At 41.6% G+C, this 13,380-nt stretch overlaps 1 protein-coding gene across 1 annotated transcript in view; it reads left to right on the top strand.

Moving 5' to 3' along the window:
• The window catches only part of LOC123841656 (cytochrome P450 3A12), a 35,414-nt gene extending 23,174 nt beyond the window's left edge, over nucleotides 1-12,240 (top strand). Inside the window, exons 9-13 of the mRNA XM_064593272.1 lie at nucleotides 44-110; nucleotides 3,394-3,554; nucleotides 5,409-5,635; nucleotides 8,174-8,336; nucleotides 9,465-12,240. Of these exons, the coding sequence (XP_064449342.1) occupies nucleotides 44-110; nucleotides 3,394-3,554; nucleotides 5,409-5,635; nucleotides 8,174-8,336; nucleotides 9,465-9,560 (714 nt within the window). The 3' untranslated portion in view covers nucleotides 9,561-12,240. The remainder of the gene's footprint in view (nucleotides 1-43; nucleotides 111-3,393; nucleotides 3,555-5,408; nucleotides 5,636-8,173; nucleotides 8,337-9,464) is intronic.
• The last annotated feature ends 1,140 nt before the right edge of the window (nucleotides 12,241-13,380 follow it).

Below are 13,380 nucleotides of genomic sequence, written 5' to 3'. Positions count from 1 at the left end.
ACAAGTGACTTTTTGTCATTGAAATGTCTCTTTCTGTTTCCAGCACCGAGTGGATTTTCTTCAGCTGATGATTAACTCCCAGAATTCCAAAGAAATAGACACCCATAAAGGTAAGCAAGGAGAGCTCCAGATGACTCTTGATGGGGTGGCTCAGAGACAGGGGGTGGTTCTGAGATATGGAGGAAGATTTTTAGCAGATGGAATATCAGAAAATCAAAGAAAGACACATGTTCAGATACAAATGGTAGCCAGAGCATTTTCCAGAAGAACACAGCCACAGTTTTTTCAAAGCTTGAAGGGCAATGTTAGACAAAGCAGTCAGTGGTCTGCCACATGGGAGCGTGTTTCCAATGTCAGTCCTCCAGCCTAATCCAGACCCATTTAATCAGACCCTTGGCCTGGAAATTCACATCAAGGCTCATCACGTCAGGAGGCACCTGGCCCCAGTATTGGCAACCTTCTTTTGGAACACTTGGTTAAACTTGTGTTCACTGGCTTAATCTACTCCCAAGTTTTTTTTCCTTTTGTAATTAAGAAGTAACTAGTGCAGGATGACTTTGCGACTGTGTACATGTGGTGTTTGTCTTTAAACCATCACCTACTACTTTTACCATCCGTGGATGGTATTTGACTAAAACTATTATTACTATGATGGTTGCAAAATGATGGCTTTCTACTTCTACCATTTCTTCTACATTTAGAGTGATGGTCCATTGTTAGGGTGGGCTTTCCATTCATCATCATTATTGTATTAGTTTATTTATATATGTCAGTATGATCTTAATATTACTTAGTCTCTTACATTTTTTTAAATTTAGATTGTCAATTCTTTCAGATTTGTCCTCTAGAAGCCATTTTAAGTGGGCTCCTGTGTCCTTTTTTTTCTCTTTCTTCTTCTTTATGGGTTCTATAGACTTTATTTTTTTAAAAGATTTTATTTATTTATTTGACAGAGAGACACATGAGAGAGGAAACACAAACAGGGGGAGTAGGAGAGGGAGAAGCAGGCCTCCCGCTGAGCAGGGAGCCCGATGCGGGGCTCGATCCCAGGACCCCTGGATCATGACCTGAGCTGAAGACAGGTGCTTAACAACTGAGCCACCCAGGTGCCCCTAGACTTTATTTTTTATAGCAGTTTTATGTTCGCTGCAAAATTGAAAGACACAGAGACTTATCCCATATCCCTTCTGCCCCACCTACATACTGCATCTCCCACTATCAAAATCCCTCACGATGTGGTAATTTTGTTACAATCAGTGCCCCTACAATGACAGATTATTACCACCCCAAATCAATAGTTTACATTACAGTTCAGCCTTGGTGTTGTACATGCTATGGGTTTAGACGTATGTATAATGATGTATATCCACCATTATAGCACATAGAGTATTCTGTGTCTTTTTCCCATTTATTTTCTGAGCATTTCCTTGCATTCTGGTATGAGACATTCCAGGTTTCTCTTCTGTTTCCCCTGATGAGCCCTGGAATCATCCACTTCTCCAAGAAGCTCTGTTTCCTTTTAGTGAGAAATGGTATTTAGAAAGCAAAATCTGGGATCTAGGAGTGCTCATTGCTACAAGGGTTTCTTTGTTTCTATTTCCTCTCAGTGGGCCAAGCAAAGAACATCAAATATATTTACACAGGACTGATGAAGATAAATATTTCTATATCCATAACCAGTGATGTAATTATGGTCTCTGCATCTGAAAGAAAAAAGGAGTCTTGACTTAATTGTTGTTTCTATGACTGAAATATTCCCATTGTGGTTAATTTCAAGCTATCTATGGTTTGACAACCATCGCACAAAATTCTTGAATATATAACAGTTGATTCTAGAGAAAAACGATGGGCTTACTCTATGACACCACTCACTCTCTCCATATATATCTATATATCTATAACTATGACTACTTCTATTTTTTTCTATCTATCATCTATCTATTTATCTCTATCTATCTAGTTCTACTACTTTCTGTGATAAAGGAAATATTCTATATATGCTTGGTTCTATGAACCACTACACACATGTGGTTATTGAGCACTTGACATGTGGCTAGTGTCACTGAAGATCTGAATCTTATATTCTATTTAATATAATTAAGTAAAACTTAAATATAAATAGCCACATCTGGCAAGTGGCTACCTTATTGGACAGCACAGCTCTAAAGTTTGATTATCATGGGGTTCATGGTAATCAAGAGCAAGAATTTGATAGTTGAATTTTCCACAGCAGCATCACAGAAAGTATGACTGGGAAATCAGAACTCTATAGACCTTTCTTACACTTTTTTATGGTTTTTAGTTGTGAGTTATGTGTTTGTGGCAAGTGCCAAGTTCATTTCAGTGCTCTACGTATCCAAATGTCCTGATACAGTTCTGATCAAAGAGATCAGAGCATGACCATGCTGTCTTTCTGCCAGGAGAAAATCAAAGGAGATGCCAACTTATATTCAGAGTGGGGCCGTTCACTAAGGAAGGTCACTGATTCAGGCCATGATTGAATAGGCATTGCTAATTCCATTCACTGCATTCAGTTTGTCTATATTTCTTGCCAGCCAGTACCCTGCTATTGACACATTCTTTCTTCTGCTCCTTTAATGGCATGGATTATCCTAGTTCTATCGACTCTTCTCACTTTGTCTGTGTCATAGTTTCTGTACACCTTGGAGATCATCCACTTGAGAAGTTGTGTGCCAGGTCTTCTATTAGCTGAGACCTCAGAAAGGTATAATCTGTGCTTCTCAAGGTAGGTTGTGCACACAAATCACCACATCTCATGAAAGGTCAGATTTTGATTTGATACTTTTAGGGTGAAGTTTGAGATTCTGCATTTCTAATAAGTTCCCAGATGCTGCAGATCCCACACTTTGAGCAGCAAGAGTTTATCTGTAGCTCAATTGTGTTCTCTTAAGTTCCTGCAAATATGTTTAGATGAAAGATCATTCATTTTTTCCTGATAATTAAGCCTTAGCATTGCAAACTCTCTAAAGAAATTTAAGTTCTGTTTTAGCTGGAAGGATTTAAATTTTCCTGGGGGAGAATGCTATCCCATGTGACTTAGGACTGAAGTCCTTTTCAGATTCTCCAAAGGACATACAGAAAACTCTGTGTGCATTAGACAGAAATGCCAGCTCCTGAAATTGGTGGGGAGGGTGGCATGAGCAGGAGCAGATGGCCAAGAATAGTATAGACCATGGGAATAAGCACATCAAGACAATTTCTTGCTTTTCTGGCTCTGTAGGTAGACAGAGTGCAAACCACTGTGAGTTTGATTCTGAATTGCTTTTACATTTCCCCCCAAGGGAATTGGGAGTTTCCAATAGATTTCTCATCATCTAAACTGTGATGTTTTATATTCAGCTGCTCTAGCTAAAATGTCTTTGCTTCTTTTAGCTCTCTCTGATCTGGAGCTCGTGGCCCAATCTATTATCTTTATTTTTGCTGGCTACGAGACCACTAGCACTTCTCTTTCCTTCCTTGTGTATGAATTGGCCACTCACCCTGATGTCCAGCAGAAATTGCAGGAGGAGATTGATGCAACTTTCCCCAATAAGGTGAGTGATACCTACCTGAAGAGGGAGTCAGGATACGCTTGGTTATGTCTCAGTAACACATTAGCCCTCAAACCAAGTGGGTTTTCATAGAAAGGTTTACTTCTAACTCATTAGCATGTCCAACATGGGGATGAGTCTCTGCTTCATATAGTTATTCGGTGATACTGGGGAAAGAGGCTCCACTTTTTTATACCTGCATTATCTGGAACTTGGGGACTAATTGTTGGCTGGGGAACAAGGAACTAGAGTGTTGCTTTCTTGCTTTTCAAATGTTTGGCCCTGAACTGACATCCATCTCATCAGTTCACAGCCGATTTGCAAAGTAGTTTCCCTTAAGTTCCCATGGGCTGGGAACTATGGGGGTCTTCATGGTTATTGGGTGGACAGTGAGTGTCTCTGCCACACACCCTATGAAATGGCAACCCTATTATCTCCATGTAACAACTCAGGAAACTGGGCTACAGAGAGACATCATAACGTTTTAAATTATCATATAACTAGTGGTGAAGAAGCCAAGCTAGGAGCCAGGGTGCCTAGATCCTGATCGACCTCTAACCTCTACAGTGTTGGCTCTTAAATATAACAGCAGGGCTCCTGGGTGGCTCTGTCGGTTAAGGGTCTTCCTTCGGGTTGGATCATGGTCCCAGGGTCCTGGGATCGAGTTCCACATCGGGCTCCCTGATTAGTGGGGAGTCTGCCCCCCCTGCCCCCACCCCTGCTCGTGATCTCTCTCTCTCTCTCTCTCCCTCTCCCTCTCTCAAATAAATAAAAAATATGTACATAACACCAAGTGATAGGCACATATTGACCACACTGTTTACTGATCCCTGCCCAACTTGGAGTTCCCTACTTATGAAGAGACCTGGCCTCTGGGGATGGAGTGCCTTATTTGGCAAACAGTGAAACCCTGAAGCAACAACAAGGAGACCCTTCCAGCAACAGAGGGTGGACTGAGAGTAGGGTTCTGATCCTCTATATAACGTTCCATAGAACTGACATTGTGTGTCCACATTTGGTAGCATCCAATCCTACCCTTCTCTTGCCCTACTTGGGTTGAAAGGAAGTAGTGTCTCCCCCAATTATTTATACTTTTTATATAATAGAGTGTTTCTCTCTAAATACTGTAAATATAATTGAAAATGTAGGGAGCAGGATATTTCCACTAGAAGAGTTTATGTGGAAGAGGGAATATTTTCTGTTGCACATTCTTCTTCCATGGTGCAGATGTGTGACCCCTGTTTTGAAAGGGAATGGTGACTTCAACTTCACTTAAGACTAAGGGTCATAGGGAAGGGAAAATAAAATAAGAGAAAAACAGAGAGGGAGGCAAACCATAAAAGACTCTTAAGTATAGGAAACAAACTGAGGGTTGCTGGAGGGGAGGGGGTGGGGGGATGAGGTAACTGGATGATGGGCATTAAGGAGGGCACCGGATGTAATGAACACTGGGTGTTATATGCAACCAATGAATCACTAAATTCTACCCCTGAAATTCATAATACACTCTATGTTAACTAAATTGAATTTTAAAAAAATTTTTAAAAAGATTAAGGTTCACAATCTATTAGTCACTTTAGTTCACATGAGGAAGAAAAACCATACCTGGTATTGGGAAGGATTCAGGTCCTGTTTAGGGGGTTGTCCCTGCAGTCTCCCCTTGTCATTACTATTGCATACATGTCAGTGGGCCATTGAGCAGGTCAAAGGACATGGTAGACATTAAAATGTCCATAAATGCCCTTTATCAAAGCAAATTATTCTTAGGTGTTCCTAACTCTTCAGTAGCAGTGTGTAGAGTGAGTTGAACGTTGATCCCAAATCTCAATGTATCAAAATCTGTTTCTTTCCTTCCAGGCATTGCCCACTTATGATGCCCTTCTACAGATGGAGTATCTGGACATGGTGTTGAATGAGACTCTCAGATTATACCCAATCGGTGGTAGACTTGAGAGGGTCTGTAAGAAAGATGTGGAAATCAGTGGTGTATTCATTCCCGAAGGGATAGTGGTGATGGTGCCGGTCTTTACTCTTCACCGAGACCTGGATCTCTGGCCAGAGCCTGAGGAGTTCCGTCCTGAAAGGTACAGGGAACCCTGGAAAGGGGAACCCACCCTCATGTTGAAGGATATTCTGATATTTCCTTAGTATAGATGACAAGCATGTGGTTGTACAATTATTTATTTGTACATCTTTTTATTTTTAGAAGTATTTTTCTTATTACAAAATGATCATTGTTGTCAAAATTTTGCAAACTGTAGTTGAGAAAAAAGAAAATTAATGTCATCACCAGTCACATACATCATTATTAATCATGTGATATATGTCCTTGTGGATATTTTTCTATGCATACATAGATTACTAAGAGTTAGGATGGCATTATATATTTTTGAACTACTTACTTAATGTAACAGTAAGCTATAAAAACATACTGTATTTGTGTTTGTGATTATATGCATATACCATAATATACTTCACCATTATCTCATTTAAGAAAATGGGGCTTTTTTTTCCCTTTAAGTTTTTCTGCTCTCAGGCGCCTGGGTGGCTCAGTTGGTTGGGCGACTGCCTTCGGCTCAGGTCATGATCCTGGAGTCCCGGGATCGAGTCCCGCATCGGGCTCCCTACTCAGCAGGGAGCCTGCTTCTCCCTCTGACCCTCCCGCCTCTCATGTGCTCTCTGTCTCTCTCATTCTCTCTGTCTCAAATAGATAAATAAAATCTTTAAAAAAAAAAAAAGTTTTTCTGCTCTGTCTAGCTCTCTGAATTTACTCCTCACATTCTCACATTCCATTTTTGTAACCCTGGACCACAGATTCTGATAGCTGTAGTGTGAGAGCAGAGGCTGTTGAGCTGAGTTCACATCGCCGGCAGGAGGAACAACCTCCTGAGGACGGAGGTGTGCAAAGGTCCTGTGCTGTCTGTGGCTGCAGTCCTGTGTCAGCTCCCACCTCTGTCAGGATCAGGGGTTCATCCAAAGCAAGCTCATCTGCTCTCTAGCTGTCTGAGACATCCTCCTTGGAGGGTTCTTGAGCTTTCTGTTCTGATCATTCAGAGCAGAGTGTGGCTTTGGGTGCAGCTTGAATTCTGCTAAAGTCCGTGCTTTCCTGTTTATTGTATTGGTGAGCAAAATTTGGATGAACTTTTTAGGGATCTAGACGTTTAGCCCCTACCCCTAACTCCCTGCTGGCAGAGCCCTTCTCCTGTTGCATGGTGTCCCTAGTGCTAGCAATGCATCTACACATAGTACTTGCTGAAAGAACTCAAGAATGACCAAGTCATCCGTTTTCTAGACCAGGAGACCTGATGGTTCCCATAAGCTCAGGAGTTCCCTCTCCTGTAGCTTCTCGAATGGAAACCAGAGAGCACTCCTGGTACTTGTCTGTGATTGATTCAGCCACGAGAGGAAGTGCTTACCTATGTGTGTCAGGGACTGTGCCAGGCGTATGAAATCCATGTATTAAAAGTGCCTATTATGGATAATTTTATTAAAGATTTTATTTATTTGAGAGAGAGAAACAGAGAGAGAGAGAGACGGGGGAGGGGTATAAAGAGCACAAGTAGGGGGAGGGGCCGAGGACCAGAAAGAAGCAGACTCCCCGCTGAGCGGGGAGCTCAATGTGGGACTTGATCCCAAGACCCTAAGATCATGACCTGAGCCAAAGGCAGACCTTTAACCAACTAAGCCACCCAGGTGCCCCTACTGTGGAGAATTTTTGACATATGCACAAGCATATTCTATAGAGACAAGTCTATGAAATACTTTTAATGAACTCTATGTGCCCATCACCTGCCCAACAACCACTAACCCATTATCAGCTGCCCCATCCACACACCATTATAATTCCTTATCTGTTTTCCATATTACTTTAAGGCATATCATCTGTAAACATTTCAGTATCTTCTCCATAATATAACGAGTTTTAAATAATACCTCACCACAATGCCATTATCACTTTCCCCAAAAACACATGTTTCCTTGATATAAATATGGAGGAATGAATTTGGAATAAAGTGTAAGTCTAACCTTCAAGGAATTTATAGTTTTGTGGAACAGATAGACAAAAACTCAGGATTTATAGTGATTATTCATATCTGTGAGTGTGATTATAGTGGAATAGCATCACGTGCCTATGTAAATCATCTGAAAATCTGATCTGTTTAAGTGGTTAGGGGTGGTCCTAGCAGGGAGGGTAGGGAAGCCAAGGGAAAAAATAACAATGTAAATCATGGGAGGCATTTCTCCTGCTTCCTTTTTCCATGGATAGATGACCAATGTCAGTCAGTGTAGGCAGAATCCTACCTCTCCTTCAGTCAGGCTCATTTCTTGCTTGCCTTTCAGAGTGTGAACATCTCACCACCCTAAATATAATTCTAGTGTTTAAGATAAATCTTTTCAAAAGCATTCATCTCTCATCTCTTCAACAAGATTGAATGCTCCCATAGGGGAAGGGGTATCCAACGACCTGCAGCTTATAATTGTCACAGCAGATAAGCATAGCAGAACTTCAGTATCCAGCCTATCAAAGTTTCCTATGTACCCCTGGTTGAGAACCCTGAATATGTAGCTCTTGTGATTTTTATGTTTCACTAACTTGTTTCCAACTTGTAATGTGGAGCCAGGTTCAGTAAGAAGAACAAGGACAACATAAATCCTTATACATACCTGCCTTTTGGAACTGGACCTCGAAACTGCCTTGGGATGAGGTTTGCGATCATGAACATGAAACTTGCCCTGGTCAGAGTCCTGCAGAACTTCTCCTTCAAACCTTGTAAAGAGACACAGGTCAGAGAGAGAATTTTCTTCAAAAAGAATATTTTATTTTTTTAAAAACTAACAGATATGGAATAGGTGTCGTGTGTGTGTGGTGGGGGTGGGGCTCGTTTATCCTTAGTAATTTGTTCTATCTGTGACCTTGAAGGGAACTTCAGCTCTTGAGTGCCACATCTGTGGTTTATGACCACCCAGTCATAAGGGTCATGTAGTCAGTACCATTCATGTGACATCATTATGCACAGACCTATGATCCTGAGCAGTATTTTAAATTTCTTTCAAGTCCACTGAAAGGAGGGGAACATGTTGTGCATAGTCATGACGTGCAATGATAACCACGATGTGACTTTTGAAGGATTCTCTTCTTCACCATAACTTACCGATACTCTGGTGACCGAGGTTCTCAAACCCTCATTGTACATGGGAATCAGTGGGTTTGTTAAAAATCTGGATGCCCAGGTCATCTCAGAAACTCTAATGTAATTCTCCCAGAGTGTGGCTTTAAAAGTGCCCCCATGATTCTCAAGGGCAAGCAAGGTTGAGACTCAATGGTGTGAAGCATGTCTGCCTGATGTGAAGGACTCCCAGGGTCCAGGCCATCCTGGCCACTTGGCTCCACCTTCCACAAGCCTGGCTCTGGTCAGGCTGTGCTCCCATCCCATCCCAATCTGTCATCATGAATGGATGTTTCCATGGCAGAGGTGACAGGATGTTTAGCAGTGTGGATGTCCACACAATAAAATGTGTAATAAACACTCAAGATTCAACATATGAAAATTAACTCTGGCAATTTTCAGAATTGTTTGCCACAATGGCTAAGAACCTGTTGTAAATTTTAAACACTTACCCTTTTTTCTTAAAATTAAAATCACTAAAGAACACCAGCCAATATGAGTGTGTCTCCAGCCTGGTACAGAGTAAGTATTCAATAGATATTCTGTTGAAAGAGTGATGGATGAATGCTTCCATGCTCCAGTCTTGACAGCTTACAGAGTAATTTTAAAGAATCAGAGATAGATGAATCTAAAAATAGTATTTATATGTTTGTAATGCATTATTGTCCTTCATGTATCTTGCCTGCTTTGCTTCTGTTGTTGGCAGGGTTTCATTTGTTGGTTCTCTTATGCTTAACTGTTGCAGATCCCCCTGAAATTAAGTACTCAAGGGTTGATTCAACCAGAAAAACCCATTGTTCTCAAGGTTGAGCCAAGAGATGGGAGTGTGGACAGAGCCTGACTTTCTCTAAGGACTTCCCCTTTGTTCTTCAAGAAGCTGTGTCCCAGATCACCAGAGACCTCAATTTTCTTTGTGAGTAAAACCCAGAAATGAAGATGGCCTTCATGTACTGCCCATGATGGGTGACTAGGGATTCCATACATTCATTTGGCTTTTTTGGTGTCTGTGTGGAGCATTATAGATTGTGGAGAGTGAAGGAGGTGGTAATAATTGCCAGAGATGTAGACTCAGCCTGTCTGGTTCACACAGACTACCCCCAGTTAGTACCAACTTCTCCCCTGAGCACAGATCAAGAATAAAACTTTCTCAACAATTTTATCAACAAACTTTAATGAAAACAAGAATTAGTGTCATGACTGTGCTAGAGACATTTATATCATATGCCTTACTTTGAATATTTTACGTTAACTATCACACTGAGCCAGTCAATCAACACCTCTTTACAAAAGTATTAACTGATGGTTTTGTGCACATTAAGGGGGAATCCGTAGAACTGATGAGTGAGAGCCAGCGACTGAATGGTTTGACCATCACAGTCACTGGGTGGCTGGAGCTTGTTCAGAACTCCAATGTGGTATGTTAAGATAGGTGAGAGTTGGGGCACCTGGGTAGCTCAGTCAGTTGAGCATCTGCCTTCAGCTCAGGTCATGATCCCAAGGTCCTGGGATGGAGTTCCACGTCGGGCTCTGTGCTCAGCAGGGAGTCTGCTTCTTCCTCTCCCTCTGTGCCTCCTCCTGCTCATGCTCTCTCTCTCAAATAAATTAAAAAAAAAAAAAAAGATAGGTGAAAGTTAATCCACTGTGACTTTGCCCATGGCTCAGAAAGTATATTCAGAGTTTAACTCTACAGGTTTTGGAGCATATATTTTTTATAACTCTCTATTGAGACACTTAGTATTATATGATTCATTTTCATCTCATCTGCCCTTATGTTCTGGTAGGCAGGGAACATGCTTTCTCTTTGTGTTCCAGCCTCAGCTCCCAATTGTCCTAACACAGTGAACATGGTTTCAGAGATAGTTGATTGGCCAGTTGATTGGACAGAAAGGCTAAAAGCATTTGCTCATTTCAGCTGGTATCAGAAGCTGCACAGGATTCTTCCTTTTCCTTCCCTCCCCTCCCCATTCCTTCTTTCCCTTCTCTCTTCTCTTGCTTTGCTTTCTTCCTAGATAATTCAGTCCTAAAGCCATAGGTGGGGCATAACCAGGTAGACAGCCCCACAGTGGGGGTCAGAGGTAGAGAAGGGAGTCACAGTGACTCCAGGTTAGAAAATGAGTAGGGTGAAGAGGGTGTCCACATGGAAGAGCAGCCTGGCATGGGTGTGGGAGCCCAAGGTCGGTGAGAAGGGTGCCCACACAGAGGGTTGGTCTGGCGAGAGCTCCTGAAGCCTAACTACAATGTGAAGAACCCAAGTAGCATGGTGGGGGCATACATGAGTGTGAAGGGATGGAGTGAGGGTTAGTTACATGAAAGGGGATTGATCAAGTAAGTAAATATATTAAAGCTACATGGTTTCAGGAGTTTCTCAATGTTGGAGAAGTGTCATGCTTTCCTATGAATACATGATAAGATTGGTAGAGAGAGATAGAAATGTGTGTGTTTGTCTTTGTGTAAAAACACATATCCCCTACCTCTCTCCACAGACAGTTCTTAGAAACATGACATTGTAAGAGCAATGAGCATACCTTGTGCCCATTTTTGGCTTATAAATGTCATTTTCGACTGCAAGGAACTAGGGCTTTTCAGAGAAATGGCTGATTCCAGGCTGGGAGAGCACATGATGAGCCTGAAGCATCTTGTGCTACACAGGGGATGGGGACACATCCACAGGACACAGAGCTAACGTGAGGGGTTTCACCCACCCATCAGGCACGATTTGGGCATCACGGTCACTAATGATAGGAAGAGATTGTAACCCATTGAATAAAACTGGAAAATCGAGTACATACATGTAGAAAGAAATACAGGGATAGATTACAATTGAAGAGGACACTCACACAGTTTTAAAGTACTACAGCTGAGACAGCCATGAGTTACTGAGGAAAGAGCAGCTCACAGAGCGGAGACCTGGCAAACCAATGAGCCTCATCAGGAACAGGAGGAAGTGATGGAGCATCACCTGAAGGATGTGGTGAAAAGAACCCAGCGTCACCTCGGGGATATTCTTGCCAAGGAGGCAAACCTGAAAAGAAATCCCAAGAATTGTCAGATAAACCAAAATAAAGGACTATCTACTCCCAATCTGTAACTGGTGTGTAATCTTCTACAAAGTCACAGTCCTGAAAATGATAAAAAAGAAAAAAACAAGCCAGGATTGGAGTCACTTGCCCCCCCAACCCCACCACACAGCAAACAATGCCTAATTACCTCGATTGAATATCCCAGGAATCATGGAATACTACATCAAAAACTAATGATGTAATGTATGGTGATTAACATAACATAATAAAATAAAATAAATGATTATAAAAAATAGAAAAAACCCAAAATAAATTAAGCAAACAAAAAGTATTTATTGCCAGATCTAAGTGAAATACTGGAGAGAATTGTTCAGGTAGAAGAAAAACCTAGATGGAAAGATTGAAATGATGAAAAGAGGTACTGTGTAGGTAAATCCAATGAATGTTAAGTGATTAAGACAGTAACAGTGTCTTTTGGGTGTTTATAATATATGTATAATTAAAGTCTACAAAAATAAAAAATAAAAAGAAAGTATCCCAAGAAGATGACCATTTTTTTTATTCTTATGTTAATCCCCATACATTACATCATTAGTTTTAGATGTAGTGTTCCATGATTCATTGTTTGTGCATAACACCCAGTGCTCCATGCAGAATGTGCCCTCCTCAATACCCACCACCTGGCTAACCCATCCTCCCACCCCCCTCCCCTCTAGAACCCTCAGTTTGTTTTTCAGAGTCCATCGTCTCTCATGGTTTGTCTACCCCTTCGATTTCCCCCGCTTCATTCTTCCCCTCCTGCTACCTTCTTCTTCTTTTTTTTTTCTTAACATATATTGCATTATTTGTTTCAGAGGTACAGATCTGAGATTCAACAGTCTTGCACAATTCACAGCGCTTACCAGAGCACATACCCTCCCCAGTGTCTATCACCCAGTCACCCCATCCCTCCCACCCCACCCCCCAACTCCAGCAACCCTCAGTTTGTTTCCTGAGATTAAGAATTCCTCATATCAGTGAGGTCATATGATACATGTCTTTCTCTGTTTGACTTATTTCGCTCAACATAATACCCTCTAGTTCCATCCACGTCGTTGCAAATGGCAAGATCTCATTCCTTTTGATGGCTGCATAATATTCCATTGTATATATATACCACATCTTCTTTATCCATTCATCTGTCGATGGACATCTTGGCTCTTTCCACAGTTTGGCTATTGTGGACATTGCTGCTATAAACATCGGGGTGCACGTACCCTTTTGGATCCCTACATTTGTATCTTTGGGGTAAATACCCAGTAGTGCAATTGCTGGGTCATATGGTAGCTCTATTTTCAACTTTTTGAGGAACCTCCATACTGTTTTCCAGAGTGGCTGCACCAGCTTGTATTCCCACCAACAGTGTAGGAGGGTTCCCCTTTCTCCGCATCCCCACCAACATCTGTCGTTTCCTGACCTGTTAATTTTAGCCATTCTGACTGGTGTGAGGTGGTATCTCATTGAGGTTTTGATTTGGATTTCCCTGAAGCCGAACGATGTTGAGCACTTTTTCATGTGTCTGTTGGCCATTTGGATGTCTTCTTTGGAAAAATGTCTGTTCATGTCTTCTGCCCATTTCTTGATTGGATTCTTTGTTCTTTG

The sequence above is a fragment of the Mirounga angustirostris genome, unplaced genomic scaffold (genome assembly GCF_029215605.1).
Source record: "Mirounga angustirostris isolate CCGP_5_RB_7025 unplaced genomic scaffold, mMirAng1.0.hap1 SCAF_5, whole genome shotgun sequence".
Taxonomy (NCBI): domain Eukaryota; kingdom Metazoa; phylum Chordata; class Mammalia; order Carnivora; family Phocidae; genus Mirounga; species Mirounga angustirostris.
Note: the sequence above shows the minus strand (reverse complement) of the source record. Positions and strands in the feature narration are given on the sequence as shown.